This window comes from Cupressus sempervirens, chromosome 8, assembly GCF_028749045.1.
Source record: "Cupressus sempervirens isolate cs-2001-9-10 chromosome 8, ASM2874904v1, whole genome shotgun sequence".
Lineage (NCBI taxonomy): Eukaryota > Viridiplantae > Streptophyta > Pinopsida > Cupressales > Cupressaceae > Cupressus > Cupressus sempervirens.
The window spans coordinates 25,577,705-25,597,077 of NC_143125.1; the positions used below are offsets into that span (position 1 = coordinate 25,577,705).

General features: G+C 31.2%; 1 protein-coding gene across 2 annotated transcripts in view; it reads left to right on the top strand.

Annotated features, from left to right (window-relative positions):
* The window catches only part of LOC149541391 (tyrosine decarboxylase 2-like), a 227,901-nt gene extending 208,843 nt beyond the window's left edge, over positions 1-19,058 (top strand). Inside the window, exons 10-13 of one of the 2 annotated variants that reach the window (XM_089796668.1) lie at positions 17,662-17,726; positions 17,967-18,090; positions 18,228-18,365; positions 18,726-19,058. In XM_089796668.1, the coding sequence (XP_089652794.1) occupies positions 17,662-17,726; positions 17,967-18,090; positions 18,228-18,365; positions 18,726-18,863 (465 nt within the window). In that variant the 3' untranslated portion in view covers positions 18,864-19,058. The remainder of the gene's footprint in view (positions 1-17,661; positions 17,727-17,966; positions 18,091-18,227; positions 18,366-18,725) is intronic. The other variant, XM_089796669.1, reaches the window with a different exon arrangement.
* Positions 19,059-19,373: the final 315 nt, after the last annotated feature.

Here is a 19,373-nt window from a genome sequence, read left to right on the forward strand (position 1 = left end):
CATTGAATCAAACTCTCTCGAATCAACCTCTTCTGTAACAATTCATGAACTTGTGTGTCCAACTCTTTTCTTTCTATTGGTTTCATTCTATGCATTGACTTGTTTGAAAAATTGGTTCCTGGAATCAAATCCATTTGGTGACTAATCTTCCTCATTGGAGGTAATGCATTAGGTACATTATCTGACACAATATTAGGAAACTCTCCCAACAAATCTATAGCTACTACAAGTAGCTCCTCTACTTCTTCTTTACCATCTTTTTGGATTACAAGAAAACACATATGCTCATGCTTCATACCGTAGAGAAACTCATTCCCATCAAATAAAATATATTCTGGAAGTACAATGTATCTTTTCTTCTTTCCCCTTCAATGATTTCAACATATGTTTCACTCTATCCTTTGTCAGAGTGTAGGTATTTCTATGTCCATCATCTACAATATGCCTATCAAACTACCACAACCTACCCAACAACATATGACATATGTCCATAGGTATGATATCACACAACATCTCATCTTGGTAGCTTCCAATCTTAAGCTTCCTTGAGCATTGCTCACTTACCATGACCTTGTGGTCATCTTACACCTAGGTAATACAATGTGGATACAGGTGTTTCTAAATATTTAGCTTCAACTTTGTGACCACCATTTATTATACCATATTGTTAGTACTTCCACAATTAATGATCACATCACAACACTTATGTTTACATTTGCACCTTGTGCAAAATGCACTCCTTTGATCAAATTCATTCTTGCCACTCAGTAGGACTCCTCTATTAACTAGGACTTCTCCTCTTTCAACATCTTCAGAATGTGATGATCTTGTATGTTCATTGATATCCACAACTCTATTCTAGCATTCAGTTCTTCTATCAGTCCTTCCTTGTTGTTGAGAGAATTCAAATGCTCTATGCCATTCTTCTCTATAGTGAAATTTTTTTTCATGGAAACCTCCTTTTCTAGATCCTTCCCTCTTCCTCTTCCTCTTCCTCTTTGATCTTTATTACTTTAGTCATGGAAATGATTGAAATTATTTCCCCTCTAGTTCTAACTACTACTTCAAACCTCATCCTTATTCTTCTAAACATCATTTTGACCTCCATAATATCATCTACTAGATCTTCCACCGGGACCTCTACCACTATTTTTGTTATCAAAATTTTTTCTCAACTTCTCCTCAACTCTTAAGGAAAATTGGTATGTCCCCTTAATACTAGTGATTCGAACTAGACTCAGCTCATCTTGAATGCTTGGCCTTAATCCTTTAAGATAATGGGCAACTTTCTCCTTATCATCTTCTGCATAGCCTGTTCTAATGAGAACTTGGTAGAACTCTTCAATATACTCTTGAACAAATCTTCTCACTTGCTTCAACCCTTGCATTATCTTCAACAAATCAAGCTCATAATCCATGGGAATAAACTGTCACTTTATTTTAGTTATCATTCAATTCCATCTGGTGATTTTTTCCTTCTCTCTTCTATTTCACAACTAGATCTCTTACCACTAGATCTTTGCATGACCTTTTAGTTTTTCCTTTGCAAACTTTACCCTATTCAGATCTTTAATATCTTCATATTCAAAGTACTCTTCCAATTTATTGATACAATTGATCAATTCCTCTATTAAGATTTCCCAAAAATGTGGGAATGTCAAACTTAGGTCTTTTTCCAATCTTGGAAATGGCCTTAAAAAGATTTTCATCCTTTAGTTTAAGACTTCATCTACTACCGCTTGATCAACATTTCCTTCTTCTTCTTCTTCTTCGTTTCCATCCTCACTTTCATCATCTCCTACGGAAAGATTCGTTACTCTATGCATTTATTCTTGCAATGCTTGCATTTGCCTCTTGAGGGATCTAAAACCCTTAGGTCTAACACTTATGACTCTTCCACCATGCTCTCTTCATGGAAGATTTTTTTGCACTTCCAGCTAAATCCTATTGCAAACTACCTCATAATCAATAATCTATCTACATGATCAGCCCAAACTATGGTCCTGGTGCAACCGCCTCATAGTTGGCAATTTGTTACACACTCAAGAACTCTTACTCAATACCACTTGATGAAGGGTGTACCCCTTAATACCTTAAACACATAACATAAAAAAAAAAAACAACAATTTGCAAGAACAAAATGTGGACTTCTTATTATTGCCACAAATGTAGAATTATAAAATTCAAAATTACAATATGCTAACCCACACGGGCGCTTTTATTATAGTAATCTACAAGACAAAGTTGTGATCTATCTCCCATAGTTGTCCTAGACAATGTACGATAATTTCTTAAATAGGAAATTTTATGCCAGTGGGAAAGTTCTAGACACTCAACTTAACTCCTAGGATTGACATACCCTAACAATACATATAGAGTTGGCCAAATACATTTTTGTCATTTATTTTGGAATTTTTGGTCGACCCAACTTTAGAAGGCCATAAATTTCAATTTTTTTCTTTGATTGGCTATTATAACCACTTTTTAGAATCCTCAACTTCTAATCTATAGCTCAAATTTGTGCATGTGCCCATCCGTCAAGTTTTTAGGCCTCATCTAGGAATGTTTAGGCCTTCAAGAGTGAACTAGAAGTTCTTATATCAAAATTACACACCAAACATCCACAATAAATCCATGAATACTCTTGATATGGCATGGAGCCTCAACTAGTAGTTTGATATATCCAAGATAAATATCCACCTCTGAAACTAGTACATTTTGAGCTCATACGACTAATTTACTAAGTAGCAAGCCTCCACAAAAAAACAAGTCTGCATTAAGACAACCCTTATTCAAAAAACTAAAATGAAATATTTTTGGTTAATGCAAGATTTCTCTTACACCTAGGATGCTTCTACATCAATTCAATGAGTTATTTTTTATGGATATGCCCAAAAATGTGGTTTTTAATCACCCATGCATGGGTCGTTTTTAGCAAAATGCTTAAAAAGAACTCATTTTTATATTAAAAAAAATGTGGCCATAGAAAGCCATTGCATGAGTCATTATTTTCATGGGAATGAAAAAACATGATCTCCAAAGGTAATAACATGTATTACAACTCAAAAATGACCCCTATTGATCCAAATGTAGGCGTGAAAATGCTATTTTTGAGTGTTTTTAAACAAAAATATGTCATTTTCATGCAAAAGTTTGGGTCGTTGCAAATACATGGTAAAAAATGCATATATATTGGTCATTTTTGACATGTGAATGCAAGAAAAACTTCCTCAAATGATAAAACATGGATCAAAAGAAAAAATGTGGCTCCAAAATACAAAAAAGTGAATGAAAATCCCAATTTTTTGGGCATTTAAATAAAAATTGTGCCCTAAAAATACATGTATTTGAGTCAATTTTGGCTTAAAGATGTAAAAACCACTGGAAACTACAATTGAAACAATTGTTATATTGTCATTGATGTCAAACCTTATTGGTGAGATAGTTTGCTATCTAATTTCTGTGTCATATCTAGATGATTGATGAAGAGGATTTGAGAAGTTGGTCATGACAAAAGCACATAGAAAAAAGTTTGAGTTGTGAGAAGTAAAGTAAAATTGAAATTTGATTAGTTATATTGTCATAAGCTAAAGTAATTGTTTAATCATATTACAAGAGAAGAGGATAGTTCTACTAAAGATTTGAAGAAGTGATCAAAGATAGACCGAATTAATAGGCTTGATCGAGTAACAAAGCAAAAGATTAAGGAATTTGAAATGAATGTCAAGTGTTGTTAGTCTCAACCAAGCACCACTACAAATAAAGAAAAATTAGTGTCAAATGAGCATCGATATTGATTGAGTGACAATATATATGTTGAACCAAAATTATGGTAGCAATCGAGTAACCCAATGATGGCCAAGTGACAGAATATAGTGTTGGATGAGGAAGAACATTTTAACATTTTATGAGAAACTATGATTTCCAACCAACTAAGTTGACTTCTTGGAATATGTAGAGTGTGTTGAAGATAAGGATGGATGACCTAGGTCATTTAATGCCAAAAAAGGGTTAGGTAAACAATCAAAAGATTTGATTGCAAGAGAAGTTTGTTAGAGTAATAAAGTAATTTTTTATTAATTAAACCATATTGATTTAATTATTAAGTCATTTATTAACTCTAGTTTTCTTAAGCTAAATTTGAGGCATCTAATAATTAATTCTTCTATTAATTATTATGATGTAACCTAGGTTAGACCTTTTTAGGGTTTCGATCTCCTTTTATAAGGATGATCTCTATTTGTAACATTAACTCACTTTTAATAATAGCAAAGTCTTTTTTTCTCATTAAGAATGTCTCATCTTTGGATTTGGGAATTCCAGCTTCCGTAGCTTTTGCTTCTTTCTTTCTATGATAGATGTTTGCATGCAGGTGATTCTTGGGAGCTATGGGGTTGATCTTTCATCAACTTGAACAAAGTTTATAGAAAAAAAGGAGATGGACAAGAAGGTGGTAAAATTCATTGTATGTGTTGAATCATATCGTAAACCCTAAGATTTATGACGATGAATAAACAATAAAAGATTATAATTACCTATTTAAGGAGGCAAAAGGCAAGGATAACTTTAGTGGCTAATATTTGCCAATTGGCTAATCTCACTCATCGAGGACCCCATATTTGGCTTTTTTTTTGTACTTTTGTGGTTTCCATGTCGCCTACACTTTACCAAAATTGGGTCCCATGCTTAGGCTAATTGCCAAAATAATATAAAACTATTTATGTTTTAGTGATGACTTCGCCAATGGAACCTTATCTTCTACATAGTAAATTAAATATTTTTTCGCCTACAATTTCCAAGGCTTGCCTTAATTGATGGTCATATTCACCAATACTTGTTAAAAATCTAAGTTAAACTATAGATTAAATATGTAGCTTTGACATGTGTCTCTATTATGAAGACTTTTCATGAAACTTTTTATCCTTCTCTCACTTTTCCATGAAATAGATTAATTGCCTAGATACATGTCTTTATTTTGGGAACTTTCTTTTAAACTTGGTATCCTTTTAAAAGTTTGGGTTGAAATATGATTTAGGCCATTGATTTATGATCATCCAATGGTTAAAAATAATAGGGGTGCTTTCCCCAAACCACCATTCAATAATTTGGAGGGAAAATATAATGATAAAAGTGTGCTAAATTTATCCTTAAAGTTTGATAAATAATTAGGCTCCATATAATAATAATAATAAAATAATTGTTTTCTATGTATGTGTACTCTTTTCCATAGTTTTTATCAATAGTGAAAGACTCACCAGGATTTTATGGAGTTTTTTAATGATCGAAAAACAATCGCCAATAAAATTTAAAAATTTCCTACTTAAAAGTAAAAATTTGCCAATATAAATTAATTTTTTCCCTTGAACTAATGTTTGATTCACCAAAATTTTGTACTTTTTTCTAAAGGGGGGTTTCTTAAAGTTATTCCTAGTAAAACGACCAAGTTTGAATGTGTGAGTGTGTGTGGGAAGACCTAATAGGGGTGGAAAAGCTTGTTGATGTTGTTGATTGACAAACCTAAGTAGAAGGCTAAGGAGATTTGAGAAGAGGGGGAGAGTGATTGCTTGAGGGGTTGGAAAACAAATTAGAATTTGTAAAATGAGTTGTACTTGACAGATCAATACCTACTGTAACTTTCTAACCAGTGTATTAGTTTGAAATCCTTTAATGAAGGTTGACATAACAAGCATAAGTAAATCCTTTAATCAACGTGACATTCTAATGTAATGTTCTAAAGTCTTCTAACAAGGCCACTCCTAATAGAGTGATTAAATCCTTTATCAAGGTCACATTAATAGTGTGTTGTGTAACCTTTAACAAGGTTGGCTCCTAATAGAGTTCACTTTAGAAGAGTGAAAATATTGGTGACATGTTACTAGCAATTTTCCCAAATTGGATTTCCATGTTAAATCCTAGTGTTAAACACTTGCAGATGTTATATGTGATGATTTACTATTAATGTTTACATTTTGCAAGTATGTTATATTTAGGATAGTGGACTGCTAGCTGATGTTACTAATAGTTACTATAGAAACCAAGCTGGTGGATGTTGAGATATGAAGTTGTTTAAGTGTTTATTTGTTCAATTGGTATGGACCTTGAATAACTAATCCAACCTCCTCTTAGTTATTCTAAATGTTCTAATTATTGGTATCAGAGCATTGATGCTTGTAAAGAAAAATTTAAAAGTACTTAAAAGCTAAAGATTAAGATGCACAAAAAAGAGGTACCCAGATTGAACAGGGAGAATTTCCCTGCATGGAAAAGATTGATGAGGTTACATATAGCTTGAATTAGTGATGTTGCGATAATTTTTTTGGACAATGCATATGCAGAGATAACAATAGTCCCTTTGAGTGCTTAGGAACTAAAAGAGAAGCAAGAACACAATTAGACAATATTGGAAATTGCACCAGCCCTAAGCTATGCTGAGTTTGATGATATAAAAGATTGCAAGAATGCAAAAAAAATGTGGGATAAACTAAAGACCATCTATGGTGGAGACGATAATGTCTTGAAAGCTAAATCAGAAAGTTTGATGAAATGAGAATGACAAAAGGTGAGAATATAGTTCAGTACTATACAAGAATCAAAGAAGTTGGCGATGCTATCAAAAGAGCCAATGGAAAGATTGATGATGAAACTATGATAAATAAGGTATTGAGAAATTTTAACTTCCATTTATACTATTAGGGTTTCTACAATACAAGAACTAAGACATACACTAAGAAATGAATTGGCTCTAGAAGGTGTGATTGGTGGGCTTATTGCCTTTGAAATGTCTAATTTTGATAAAATTATACTCCTACTACTATTGAATCTTCTTTCAAATCACAATTGGTCCTTGCAAGAAATGAAAAGAAAAATATGTGAAAAGTGACATTGGCTCTTATGATGATGAAGTTGATGAGCTTGAATCATTGATGGCTAGAAGATTTTCAAGAGACAAAGTAAAATACAAATGTAAACTTCCTATAATCTATTTTTATATAACAAAGTTTGTCATATTGTTGCAAGATGTCTTGATAGAGAAGACATGGATGAAAGAAAGGAAAGAAAGTACAAAGGAAAAAAAGATGACCAAGACAACAAGAGAAACAAGGACTACAAAGACAAAGATGAGAAATCTTGTTAAATTGCTGAAGAAGAAATTGATACTGAATCTAAAAGTAATGATGAAGAAGTTATTTATGTTGTTATGAAAGAAGATTCTGATGAAGATGAGAAAATTATTTTAATCTCTTATTTGAACATAAGTGATAGGTGGATAATTGATAGTGTTTTTTGAAATCACATGACTGGTGATAGAAGTAAATTTGAGAATATTGGACTGTACAAGGGTAGTTGTGTTAAGTTTGGCACTGATGTTCCATGTCTCGTGAAAGGTAAAGGATCAATATAATTAAAAGATAAGATCAAGTGTGACAATGTTTATTGGGTTGAAGGTCTTAACTATAATATGTTGAATGTTTCATAGTTGAACAAATCAAGATATAAGTTTGAATTCCATCATAGAAAAGCCAAGATATTTGATGTTGATGGAGAACTGATTGGAAGTGGTTATCAAATGAGAGGTAATTTGTTCTACCTAGATTTATCTGATGAGACACGTATGTTTGCATAATATGAGGATCTATAGTTATGACACATGAGGTTGTATCATATAAACTTTCATAGTTTGATTAGTATTAGCAAGATGAAAAGAGTAAGAGGATTGCAAAACTAAAGAAACTTGACAATGTTATGTGTAGACAATGTCAATTGGCAAAAATGAAAAAATCTAGTTTCAAGAGAAAGACATATTCATCTAATGATATTTTGGAATTAGTTCATACTAACCTATGTGGACCTATTGGTGTTCAAATCTATTTTGGAGATAAATATTTCATTCTATTTGTTGATGACTACTCTAGAATGACATTAGTGATGTTTCTTAAAGAAAAATATGATGATCTTTAGGTTTTTTAAGTGGTATTTGGCCAGAGTTGAAAAGGAGACAAGAAAGATTTTGAAATGCTTGAGATCTAATAGAGGTGGAGAATTCATTTCCAATGAATTCAATATATTCTACAATAATAAAGGAATTAAAAGATAGATGTCAGCACCTAGGACCCCTCCTCAAAATGGAATAGCTAAACAGAGAAATAAATCAATTATGAACTTTGCTATAACACTGACGATGGAGAAAAATGTATCACAAAAGTATTAGAGAGAAGTTGTAAGTAAAATTGTTTATATTTTGAGCAGAGTGCAAGTCAATAAAGGTACGAATGTTACACCTTTTGAAAAATGGTATGGATATTCTCCCAATGTAAAGTATTTCAATTTTTTTGGAAGAAAATGCTACACTATAAAAGATAATAGAAATGAAAAAATTGATGCTAAAATTGATGAAGGCCTCTTCCTAATTTATTCAAATAAGAGGAAAGCTTATAAGTGATTGAATTCTAACACTAAAAAAGTCATGGAAAGTACAAATGTGAAAGTTGATGAATATGCAAAAAATAATGAAGTAGAATGTAAGATAGAAGCTAAAGACTACAATATATTCATATATGTGAATGAAGATGCTCCTTACACCCTACCTGTAGAAGAGATAAAATCTTTAGATTAGTAAAAAAATTAAAATACTAGGTTGCAACAACAAGTTTCCAAGTAGCAGACTATGGGTGCTAAGCAACAACATGCCAAGGAACATGTAGAAGGAGCCGAACATCATGAAGATAATGCCAAGAAAGTAGAACATGAACTTGAACTTGAACCAAAAAGGGAAAAAAAGCTTGAAATCATTTTCCAAGATGAACCTATTGGAAACTACAACTGGAACAATTGTTATGTTGTCATTGATGTCAAACCTATTGCTGAAACAATTTACTTGATCTAAGTGTCATATCTATTTGATTGATGAAGAGGATTTGAGAAGTTGTTCATAACAAAATAACCTAGAGGAAATGTTGTCTTATGAAGAGGAAACTACAATGGACACTTGATTAATTGGAATTTGACAAGACAAAATGATTATTTAAATCATGTTACAAGTGGAGACGACAATAATGCTAAAGTCTTGAAGAAGTGATCAAAGATAGATCGAATGCATAGGCATGACCAAGCAACATAACAAAAGATTAAGGAACTTGAAGTATAAGTTGAGTGATGCTAGTGTCAACAAGTGCCAAATCAAGTTGAGAAGAATTAGTGTTGAATGAGCATCAATATCGATTGAATACAAACATATATCCCAAGAAAGAAAATTAGTAATGACCAAACTAGTGATGAATGAGTGTCAAAACTTAGTGTTGTCTTAATTTTTGGAGAGGATTAGGTAAATAACCCGAGGGATGGATTTCTCGAGAAGTTTCTTGAATAGAATAAGATGAAAAAAATGGCAATCAAATTCATCATATGTGGTGAATTTAATCGTAAACCCTAAGATCAATAGTGATGATTAAATGAAAAAATGTCAAAATTACATAAATTTAAGGAAGTGCAAGGCCTAACCTAAAATGTATATGTGCCTAAATGTAGATACTTTTAAGGTTGGAACAGTTGTTGATTTTATTGATTGACAAATCTAAGAAGAGGGCTAAGAAGAGCTAAGAAGATTGATTTCTTGAAGGGTTGCCAAGCGAATCAGAGACAAAGTTGACAATAGAGGCCAAAAATTGAATAAGTGTATGAGAGCCAAACAAAGATTAGAATTTAAAAAGTGATTTGTACTTGATAAATCAAATCCCTATTGTTACTTTCTAACCATTGTAAATAGCATTGGAAATCATTTAATCAAGATTGACCTAATAGTCATATATAAATCCTTTAATCAGGGTACATTATAATATAATATTCTAAAGTTCTCTAATAAGGCCACTCCTAATAGGGTGATTAAATCCTCTAAACATGTCACATTTAGCAATGTGTTTTGTAAGATTTAATAGGGTTGGCTCCTAATAGAGCTCACTTATAGAAGAGTGAAAAATTGTTGGCATATTGCTAATGATTATTTTCAAATTGGGTTTCCACATTAAATCCTTGTGTCAAACTTGTGTGGGCAGTATTTATGATATTTTACCAATTAATGTTTACATTCTAGAATTCTATAATTTAGGATAGTGAACTGTTAGTTGGTGTTGCTAAAGTTTATAGTAGACACCAAGTAGTGGAATGATTAGATCTAAAGTTGATTAAGTGTTTGATTTTTCAATTGATAGATTTGGACCTTGGATAACTAATTCACCTACCCCCAATTATTCTAAATATTCTAATGAAGGAAGTGAAGAACCTGTACTAGCAAAATATGTGGGAAGACATCAAGCACTTGGGAAAGTCATTGGAGATAAAAAAACAAGTATGGTGTTAGGACAAGAAAAAGACTCAGAAGTGATACATATTTTCTTTGTGAGTTTGAGCCCAAATTAATAAAAGATGATTTGGAGAATAAGGATTGGATATAAGAAATGAATGAAGAAATTGAATAGATTTAAAAGAAAAAAACATGGACATTGGTGCCTAGACCAAATGACAAATATGTTATTGGAACAAAGTGGGTATTTAGAAACAAGTTGAATGAAAAATGTAAAGTCACAAGAAACAAAGCTAGAATGGTATGCAAAGGATATGTGCAAGAAGAATAAATTGACTATGGGGAGACATTTTCCCATTTTGCAAGACTAGAAGGAGGGAGAACACTTCTTATATAGGATTTAAGATATATTAGATGGATGTCAAATTTGCATTTCTAAATGGGATACTTGAAGAAGAAGTATACATAGAACAACCAGAAGGATTTGTAGATCCTAGCAAGAAGAATATATTGTGTAAACTTCACATGACACTATATGGATTGAAATGATCCCCTAGAGCTTGGTATGAAACATGCCATAACTATGTGGTGAAGATTAGATTTGCAAGAACAAATAATAACAACAATCTATATTTGAAGACTAGTAAAAATAATGATGTATTACTATCTGAAATCTTTGATGATTGTATCATATTTGGAGGAAAGGAAAAAATACTATGTAAAGCATTTGTAGATGAGATGAAGAAGGAATTTGGAATGTTAATGTTTAGATAGATCAAATTCTTTGTTGGTTTACAAGTCTATCAAATGAAGCAAGGGATCTTCATTGCTCAATCCAAATACATTAGGGAGATATTTAAAGCATTTGGAATTGAAGATTCAAGATTAGTTAGTACACCTATAGCAACAAGACATAAGCTATCTAAGAATGACTATTCTACTGATATGCACTAGGCATTGTATAGATCAATGATTGAAAAACTATAATATATTATTCATGGAAGACCTAATATTGCATTTGTAATTGGGATAATTGCAAGATTCTTTGCAAATCCTAAGGAGAATCACATGATGGTGGTGAAAAGGGCATTGATATATCTAAAAGAAATAGAACACTATGGATTGTATTAAAAGAAGAATGATAAGTTTGAACTAAAGTCATTCATTGATTGAGATTGGGTAGGAAATTTTGATGATAGGAAAAGCACAAGTAGGGGAGCTTTCTTTTTGGGAAAGAGACTAGTTTCATCAACAAGCATGAAACAAAACTGCATTTCTCGGTCAACACTTGAAGCTGAATATGTGGGAGCAATAGTGAATTATTCAAATATCATATGGATCAAGAAATTGTTGAAAGGTGTGAAGGAAGAGATTACTGATCTATTTTTTATTTATTGTGTTAACTTTAGTTCTATCAATATTTCAAAGAATCCTATAATGCACACATACACTAAGCATATTGCTATCAAGTATCATTAATTGAGAGAGCTATTTCAAGACAAAGAAGTAACATTGAAGTATGTGAATACTAAGGAACAAATAGCTAATATTTTTAATAAATCTTTACCTAAGGATTCTCATGAATATCTAAGAGATAAACTAGGTGTAATTCCCCTAGCCAATGCTTCTTAAGCTCAGATGGAGCTCTACATCAAATGAGTTGATCAAAATATCTTACAAGTTGATGTAGATAGTCCTACTTTGGGAATTTCCTAAAGTAGTAGTGAAGGAAGAAGAATAAAATGTTATATTAGTCGTACATAGATGACCAAGGAAGATTCAAAAGTGACATGAAGATATCTAGTTTCAAGAGAAAGACATATTCATCTAATGATATTTTGGAATTGGTTCATACTAACCTATGTGGATATATTGGTGGTCAAAGCTATTGTGGAGATAAATATTTCATTCTATTTGTTGAAAACTACTCTAAAATGATGACTTTTATGTTTTGTAAAGAAAAATCTAATGCTTTTCAATTATTTAAGTGGTATTTGACTAGTGTTGAAAATGAGATAGGAAAGAGCCTAAAATGCTTGAGATCTGATAGAGGCAGAGAACTCATTTCCAATGAATTCAACATATTTTGAAATGATAGAGGAATTAAAAGACATGTCTAATCACTTAGGACATGTGGAATCTCTAGGAATTAAAAAATGACCCCTATTGATCCAAACTTATGTGCTAGAAATGCCATTCTTGAGTGTTTTTAATTTAAAAATGTCATTTTCATGAAAAAATATGGGTTCCAAAAACATAGCAAAAACATGCATATATAATGGTCTTTTTTGACTTGTGAATGCAAAAACAACTTTCCCAAATGATATAATATGGTTTTGAAAGAAAAAATGTGGCTCCAAAATGCAAAAAAGTGAATGAAAAACCTAATTTTTTGGGTGTTTTAAACAAAAATGTGCCCTAAAAATGCATTTAGTTGAGTCATTTTTGGCTTCAAGATGCAAAATCATGGTTTCCAAATGTAAATGCATGTGTTGAAATGCAAAATTAGGATATATGGATGCATTTATATATTTAAAATGTATTCATATGATGTCTGAAAGTGCAAATTGCACTCTCAAGACCTCATTACATATTTAAAATATGTAATACATGCCATGTGTTTGGACATTTTTGGATTTGGAGTGCAAAAATAGGGTCTTGAAGGGTGATTGCACGAGTTTTGAATGCAAAATCAGATTCTCCAATGCGATTTACATATAAAATCCATTGGTTGAAAGTGCAAATTGCACTTTTGGGATGCATTGCATGCTTTAAAATTGCAAAACAATGCAAGTAGTGCAAAAACACACTCTCCAAGCCTCATTTCATATTTTAAAAACACAAATATGTGTTGCTCTCTCTAGGAGGGTGATTGCGTATTTTAAAATGTATGTATTTACCTGTATAAGTATTTTAAAAATGTTTTTATTGCAAATTTGTACTCTCTAGGGGTCATTGCATGTATTAAACACTTGAATATGCAAGTCTCAGTCTTGAAGAGTCTTCGCACATTTTAAAAACACATGTATTTATAGGTTTCATGTGCTCTCAAATTGCCTTTTAACTCAAAATCATGGTCTCTAGAGGCAATAACATATTTTCCTATAAATAGGTTTATAGACATGCTATGCACAACTTAAGTGATGAATTAAGCACATGTCAATTTAATTCTTGAAGAAATATTATTTAAATGGGTCATAAATAATATTTACCCTATATATATTATTATATAATGTGTTAATATCATTCAAAAGGTAATATTTACTAAGATATTTTGAACAAAAGTTAAATCAATTTATATAGTTAATATATTCACTTTAGTAAAAAATTAAAGAGAAACTTAACTTAAAAATATAAAATAAAGTGCTCTATAGTTACTTAAGTGAAAAATTAAAATGATGAAGTAACTTAAAAACATAACATAAAGTGAATTATGTTATATTTTTCAAAAAGTGAATGTCAACTTGAAAATATAACATGATATTTTAATTCATGCAGTTGCACCTAGAGAGTCCACTTTTTTGGCACTAAAATGATCATATTTTTATTGCTAACTCCAATTAAGCCCTAAGATAGATCGAATCAAAGGGAAAATCAAAAGAAATGACTTGAAAAAAAACACAAGACCAAAAGATAACAAACACATGCTCAAAAATGAGAAAAAAGACATTGAAGGCTTAAAAAATCAAGCATATAGGCTCAACAAATAGAAAATATAAAAAGACTTGATGAAAACCTTTAGTAAGAAGAATCATTATATCAATTGGGGTCAATTAATTGATCAATACTAACCAATTAAATAATGAACTAAACTCAAAGAAGTACGAAATTAAGTTGAAAAGTTTCATACTGTTATCTACATTTAGTGGTGAAAAAATGCAGGACAACATACATACATACATACATATAGTGATAGGCAAGAAAGGAGGAGTGTGACATCATGTTACAGATCTATTGAAGAAGTGACTACAATTACCTCCCCTCATCCTAAAAACACGTCGGATAGAGTAAATCCACACATATAAGGCATCATAGATTAGTTGGGTTAGCTTAAGAGTAGATAATAATCAGAATAGTATATATAATTTGTTGAAAGCATAATAATCAATTTAGTATAGTGTATAAAGAATTATACAAATCAGTCGTATACTTAATCTCATAAAGACTCTGTATATAGAACGTGATCAAGTGACTAATGTAAAGTAATTGTTGGAAATGTTATGACATACAAGTGATTGAGAGGGGGGTGAATCAAGAACCACTTAAAACCTTTCACTTATAATACTTTTTCTTTACTTTATTTGATTTTCTAATCTACTATCATGCATGGAACATAAAGCAATAAAGAAATTAATACCATAACACTTTGACCCAATATTTGGTAACCAAGAAACACTCCAATGAGAAGGTAAAATTTGGGTGGGGGATGACACCCACAATGCTTCACTACTACAACAATAATGTTGGCCTATTAGGGCTTACAATTGATCACTTCTGGTGATCTACTCTCTTAGGAGTATGAATGACTATTAGGTATGTAGGGAGTTCAGAGAATCATAACTTTTTACTTGGATCTGGGTTTTCTTAGATTTTTTTGGTTTTTTTTTTCAAAATCCATAATTGAGGTGGATTCCAACTAAGCTGGCTCTATTGGGGCCATTTTGATTTATTATTCGAGAGCTAGAAATTCCATCTTGACTTTTGAATTTTAGTTTTAAAATATCTTAGGTGTTTTTAAATTTTTTTTTCTTTGTAATAACTTTGAAATTTCTTTCTAAATTCCAGAGATTAGTTGGCAATTTGCCTTTATGGTTTAAACGGTAGATATAGGAAGCATCAAAATTGCTTTCAGAGGTTTTTTAGAAGTTACCAAAAATGGTATATTTTTCAATTGTCAGAATTTGCCAAATTTGGAAATTTCCTGATTTCTCTTTTTGGAGTGAGTTGTTATTTAATGGAGTTAGAGATCCATGTAGAAGCAGTTTTTAGTAATGAACAATTCAGAGTTTGAAATGATATTGGGTTTGTTATGAATTTATTAAATTTTCTATGAGTTGTGCTGCATCATTAGGTTCACCTTGTGAAAGGATTTTACAATACAATGAAGTATATACTCTATTAAGAGATCTTACAAAGGACTGTTAGGTCCGGCTTGTTAGAGGATTTACCTAATGCAATCATTAGGATGTAATTAGTAGGATGATCATTGTTTGTAACTTGATTTGCTAATATAGATCCTTTGAAAATTGTAATCACCTGACTATGATAGATGTGTCTTTCCTCTACCCTTTATATTGCTTGGTATCCTACTAATTAATCTGCTCTATCTTTCTCTTGTATTCCATATTCATTTGCTTCACTTGCTTACATTTATCTCTCATGTTCTGATTCTTCATTTTAGACAAAACAATTTACCTTTCTTATGTATCCATCAAACGATATTTTCATTCTAAGTTAGTTTCAAGTAAGAGGTGCCTTTACAATAATAAAATACATCTTTTGGTTGGTTGAATGCTAATGCTTGGGTCACACTATGCACTTAGGTGTTATGCTAATGCTGGGGAAATTCAGTGAGCTCGAGTGCTACTCTGGGACTTGGGTAACACTAGATGCTCGAGTGATATTACACACTCGGGTGACAATGTAATGCATTGCTTGTATTGGATGTTGGGTTCACACTAAGAACTTGGCAAACAATGCTAGCTCAGTTTATATTGCTGACTCAGTTTACACTATTATGCCTATCCCATATGATGGTGCTCACTTAGTACTAGGAACTAGGATACTTGGTTGCTTGAGCTACACTGAAACATGCAGTCTAAAGAAAAGCTCAGTTGTAGTATTAGCTAACCTTCCTAAATGACTAGTTAAGTGTTTTGTCACTAATTGACAATATTTGTTTTCCATAGGGTCAATGATCTCCCCTTTTGGCATTACTAACAAAAACACTTATCATGTGCAGTTATGTCATCAATCCAACAACTCTTCATCACAAAATTTACTCAAAATCCCCCTTTCCATATGCTTGGGTCTACAACTCTATTTGAATTGAACAACTATGGCTCGGTCACAACTAAATGAATTTTGTTTTTTCAAAATGTTTTTATTCATCTGTACATTTGCTTTATATATACATATACATATGTGTTTCCCCTTCTACATATTCCTCTACATAGACATAAATGTTTCCCCCTATACATATTCCTCTACATATTCCCCCTTGTTTTTGCTACAAATGTCATAAACATATCTTTACAAGGTTATACAAAAACTATTGAGGAAATGATGACGCACTTTCAAAACTAGAGACATAGTTTTATCTCAATTTTCTTTCAATACCTTCAAAATGTGCAGTTTAATATGAAGTTCAACTGATAACTCCATCATGAGATTTGTAACTAAGAAATTTGTATCATGTACTAATGTCTTTGATTGTGCAAGATGTTTCTGCATTACATCCATGTGAGGAAGCATCATCCTTTGAATATCTATTAATGTTGCCCTAATCTTGGCTTCTTCCCTAAGTAGTTTAGGTTGTAAATAAGTCAAAAATTTGACTTTTATGAAATGATTGGTGCTGGTAATCGAGTCAAGTGTCAACTAACTAGCACTATTCTTCAAGTCTTCATCTATCTTGGCCAATTTGTCCTTTATTTCCACGGTGAAATTTGATGTATCACATAATATAATTATTATATTAATTTTTCTTATATAATAATAAACTTATATCTCGAATATAATGTGCAAGCACATGCACACAGACACACATAGGTTTATTCGATAGAAGCTACCAAACATCAACACTAATCACTCTATCTATAAGAGTTGTATGCTTTAGTCAATTACTATGTGAAATTGAAATTATGAAATGATATAACTCCTTTATAAATGTGTTTTTGTACACTAATAATGAGTATTTAAGTAAGACTTAAACCAAAACATATTATTTCATTATGAATGTATTTTTGTACACTAATAATTAATATTTAACTACCACTTAAACCAAAACATATTTTTTTCATTTGAAATGTAATTGAACTAATTTAAAAGCATAAGAGCCTATCTATATTTGTGCATTACATTTAAGCCTAGCAATAGTATTAAACTGATTAAGCCATCACATATTGGTAATAAATGGTTTCATAGTTCTAAAATAAAACTAATTCTACGAGATAGAATAAAATAAATAGAGGAAGAAATGTACTTGTCTTGAAGATCCAGTTTCTTTAGTTGTTTTGTTTGCATCTTAATTTTTGTCTTATCCAATTTTTTTTCAATAATTCCATTTGATACATGTTAAACAGAAATTTAAATTTAAATTTAAAATGTTGGAAAATGACATCAAATTGACGTATTGTTTCCAGGCATCGGACTCTCAGCTTGTGATAGATTACAAAGATTGGCAAATACCACTCGGGAGTCGTTTCAGGTCACTGTTTTTTCCCCATTGTATGACTAAACTATCCAGAAACAAGCTATTTGGATAGTGTTATATCCAAATAACACTAGAGAAAGTGTTATAAAATAAGATTTAATTTTATTGCCATTTTATATGATTTTAGATTGGTTTGACGTTAAAGGTATTTCTGTTAGGGTTAGAAATTTTGTACATTTGGGTATTTCCATTTTAGTCTTAAAATTTTTTAGTACTTCCTCATATTTCCTGCAGATCTTTGAAGTTGTGGATGGTCTTGCGTCTAAATGGAATTTCAAATTTGCAAGCTTATATCAGAAATCACATTAGTCTTGCTCAAAATTTTGAAAATCTTGTTACCGGGGATAAAAAGTTTGAGGTGATTTTTTCTAAAGCAATAGTTAGACACACATGAATGAAAGTTATCACTTTTTTTAATATGTTATTTGTGTGGTTAGAAGAACCAATTGTTAGAATGACTAATTAGTAATGTATGACACTGTTAACATTGAGTAGATCCTGGCGCCTCGTACATTTGCATTAGTTTGTTTTCGAGTGTTACCTCCAGCAAATGATCCAGATAATGGCCGCACTCTAAATTCAAGCTTGTTGGATGCTGTAAATGGAAGTGGGCATTTATTCTTGTCACATACGGTAATAACTATTTTTCCATTTGTTAATATCTTATTTGATATTGTTTGATGATGTTTGCACATTTCCATTGGGCATCTATGGATTCTAGATATTCAATTTCACGTTTTATTTTTCCCTTTTGTCAAATCTATCTCATGCATATTTTTCTATTTTTCATCATTTCTGTCTGTTCTTCCATGAGGAAGAAAAGACTACCTATAATTGAAATTGAAATTAAAATAAAAGAGTCCCAAAATAGTGATCAAGGAAGAAACATTATATTCGTATTAATTGTGAAACTAAACTTTTGAGCCACTAGTTACATTAGAAATACATATTTGTATTTGAAATCTTACGAAATTGTTTCCATTGGATCGTCAGGTTTTATCAGGAATGTATACTTTACGTTTCAACGTTGGTGGAACATTAACAGAACTACGGCATGTGAACGCTGCTTGGAAAGTTATTCAAGACCAAGCAAATATTCTTCTTATGAAGAGTAACCATTTAGTGAAGTAATTTGTGGAAACGTATTTGCTAGTAACAACTAATACTCATCATATATTTGTCAAACATTATAATTTGCATCACATAACAATACTATTTTGTGTGTGATATTGTACGGTCACTCTGATTTATTTGGTCTCGATTGCAGTTGTCCTTCATTATTATTTTTCAATATTGGAAAGTGAAATTCTAAATTATTTTCATAAAGAGGAAAGAACTTCAGGTTGGACAGTATATTGGTTTCGAAAAATTGTGTCAGTGGTGGAAGTAAAACCATCTAAAGAGGTGAAAGGAAACAAAGGTACTCCATCCTAATATCATACTGCATAATGTTCAACTATGTGAAATAACTAAATTATTTTAAAACATTAATATATCTCAAAAAGTATTTTAATTTTTTTTTATAAATATTTATTAATTTTATAAAATTATATTTAAAATAATTTAATATTTTGAAAATTTAAAACTATTTTAAAAATGAATATCATTCATGTGAAAAGTAAAAAATTGAAATTTGATGAA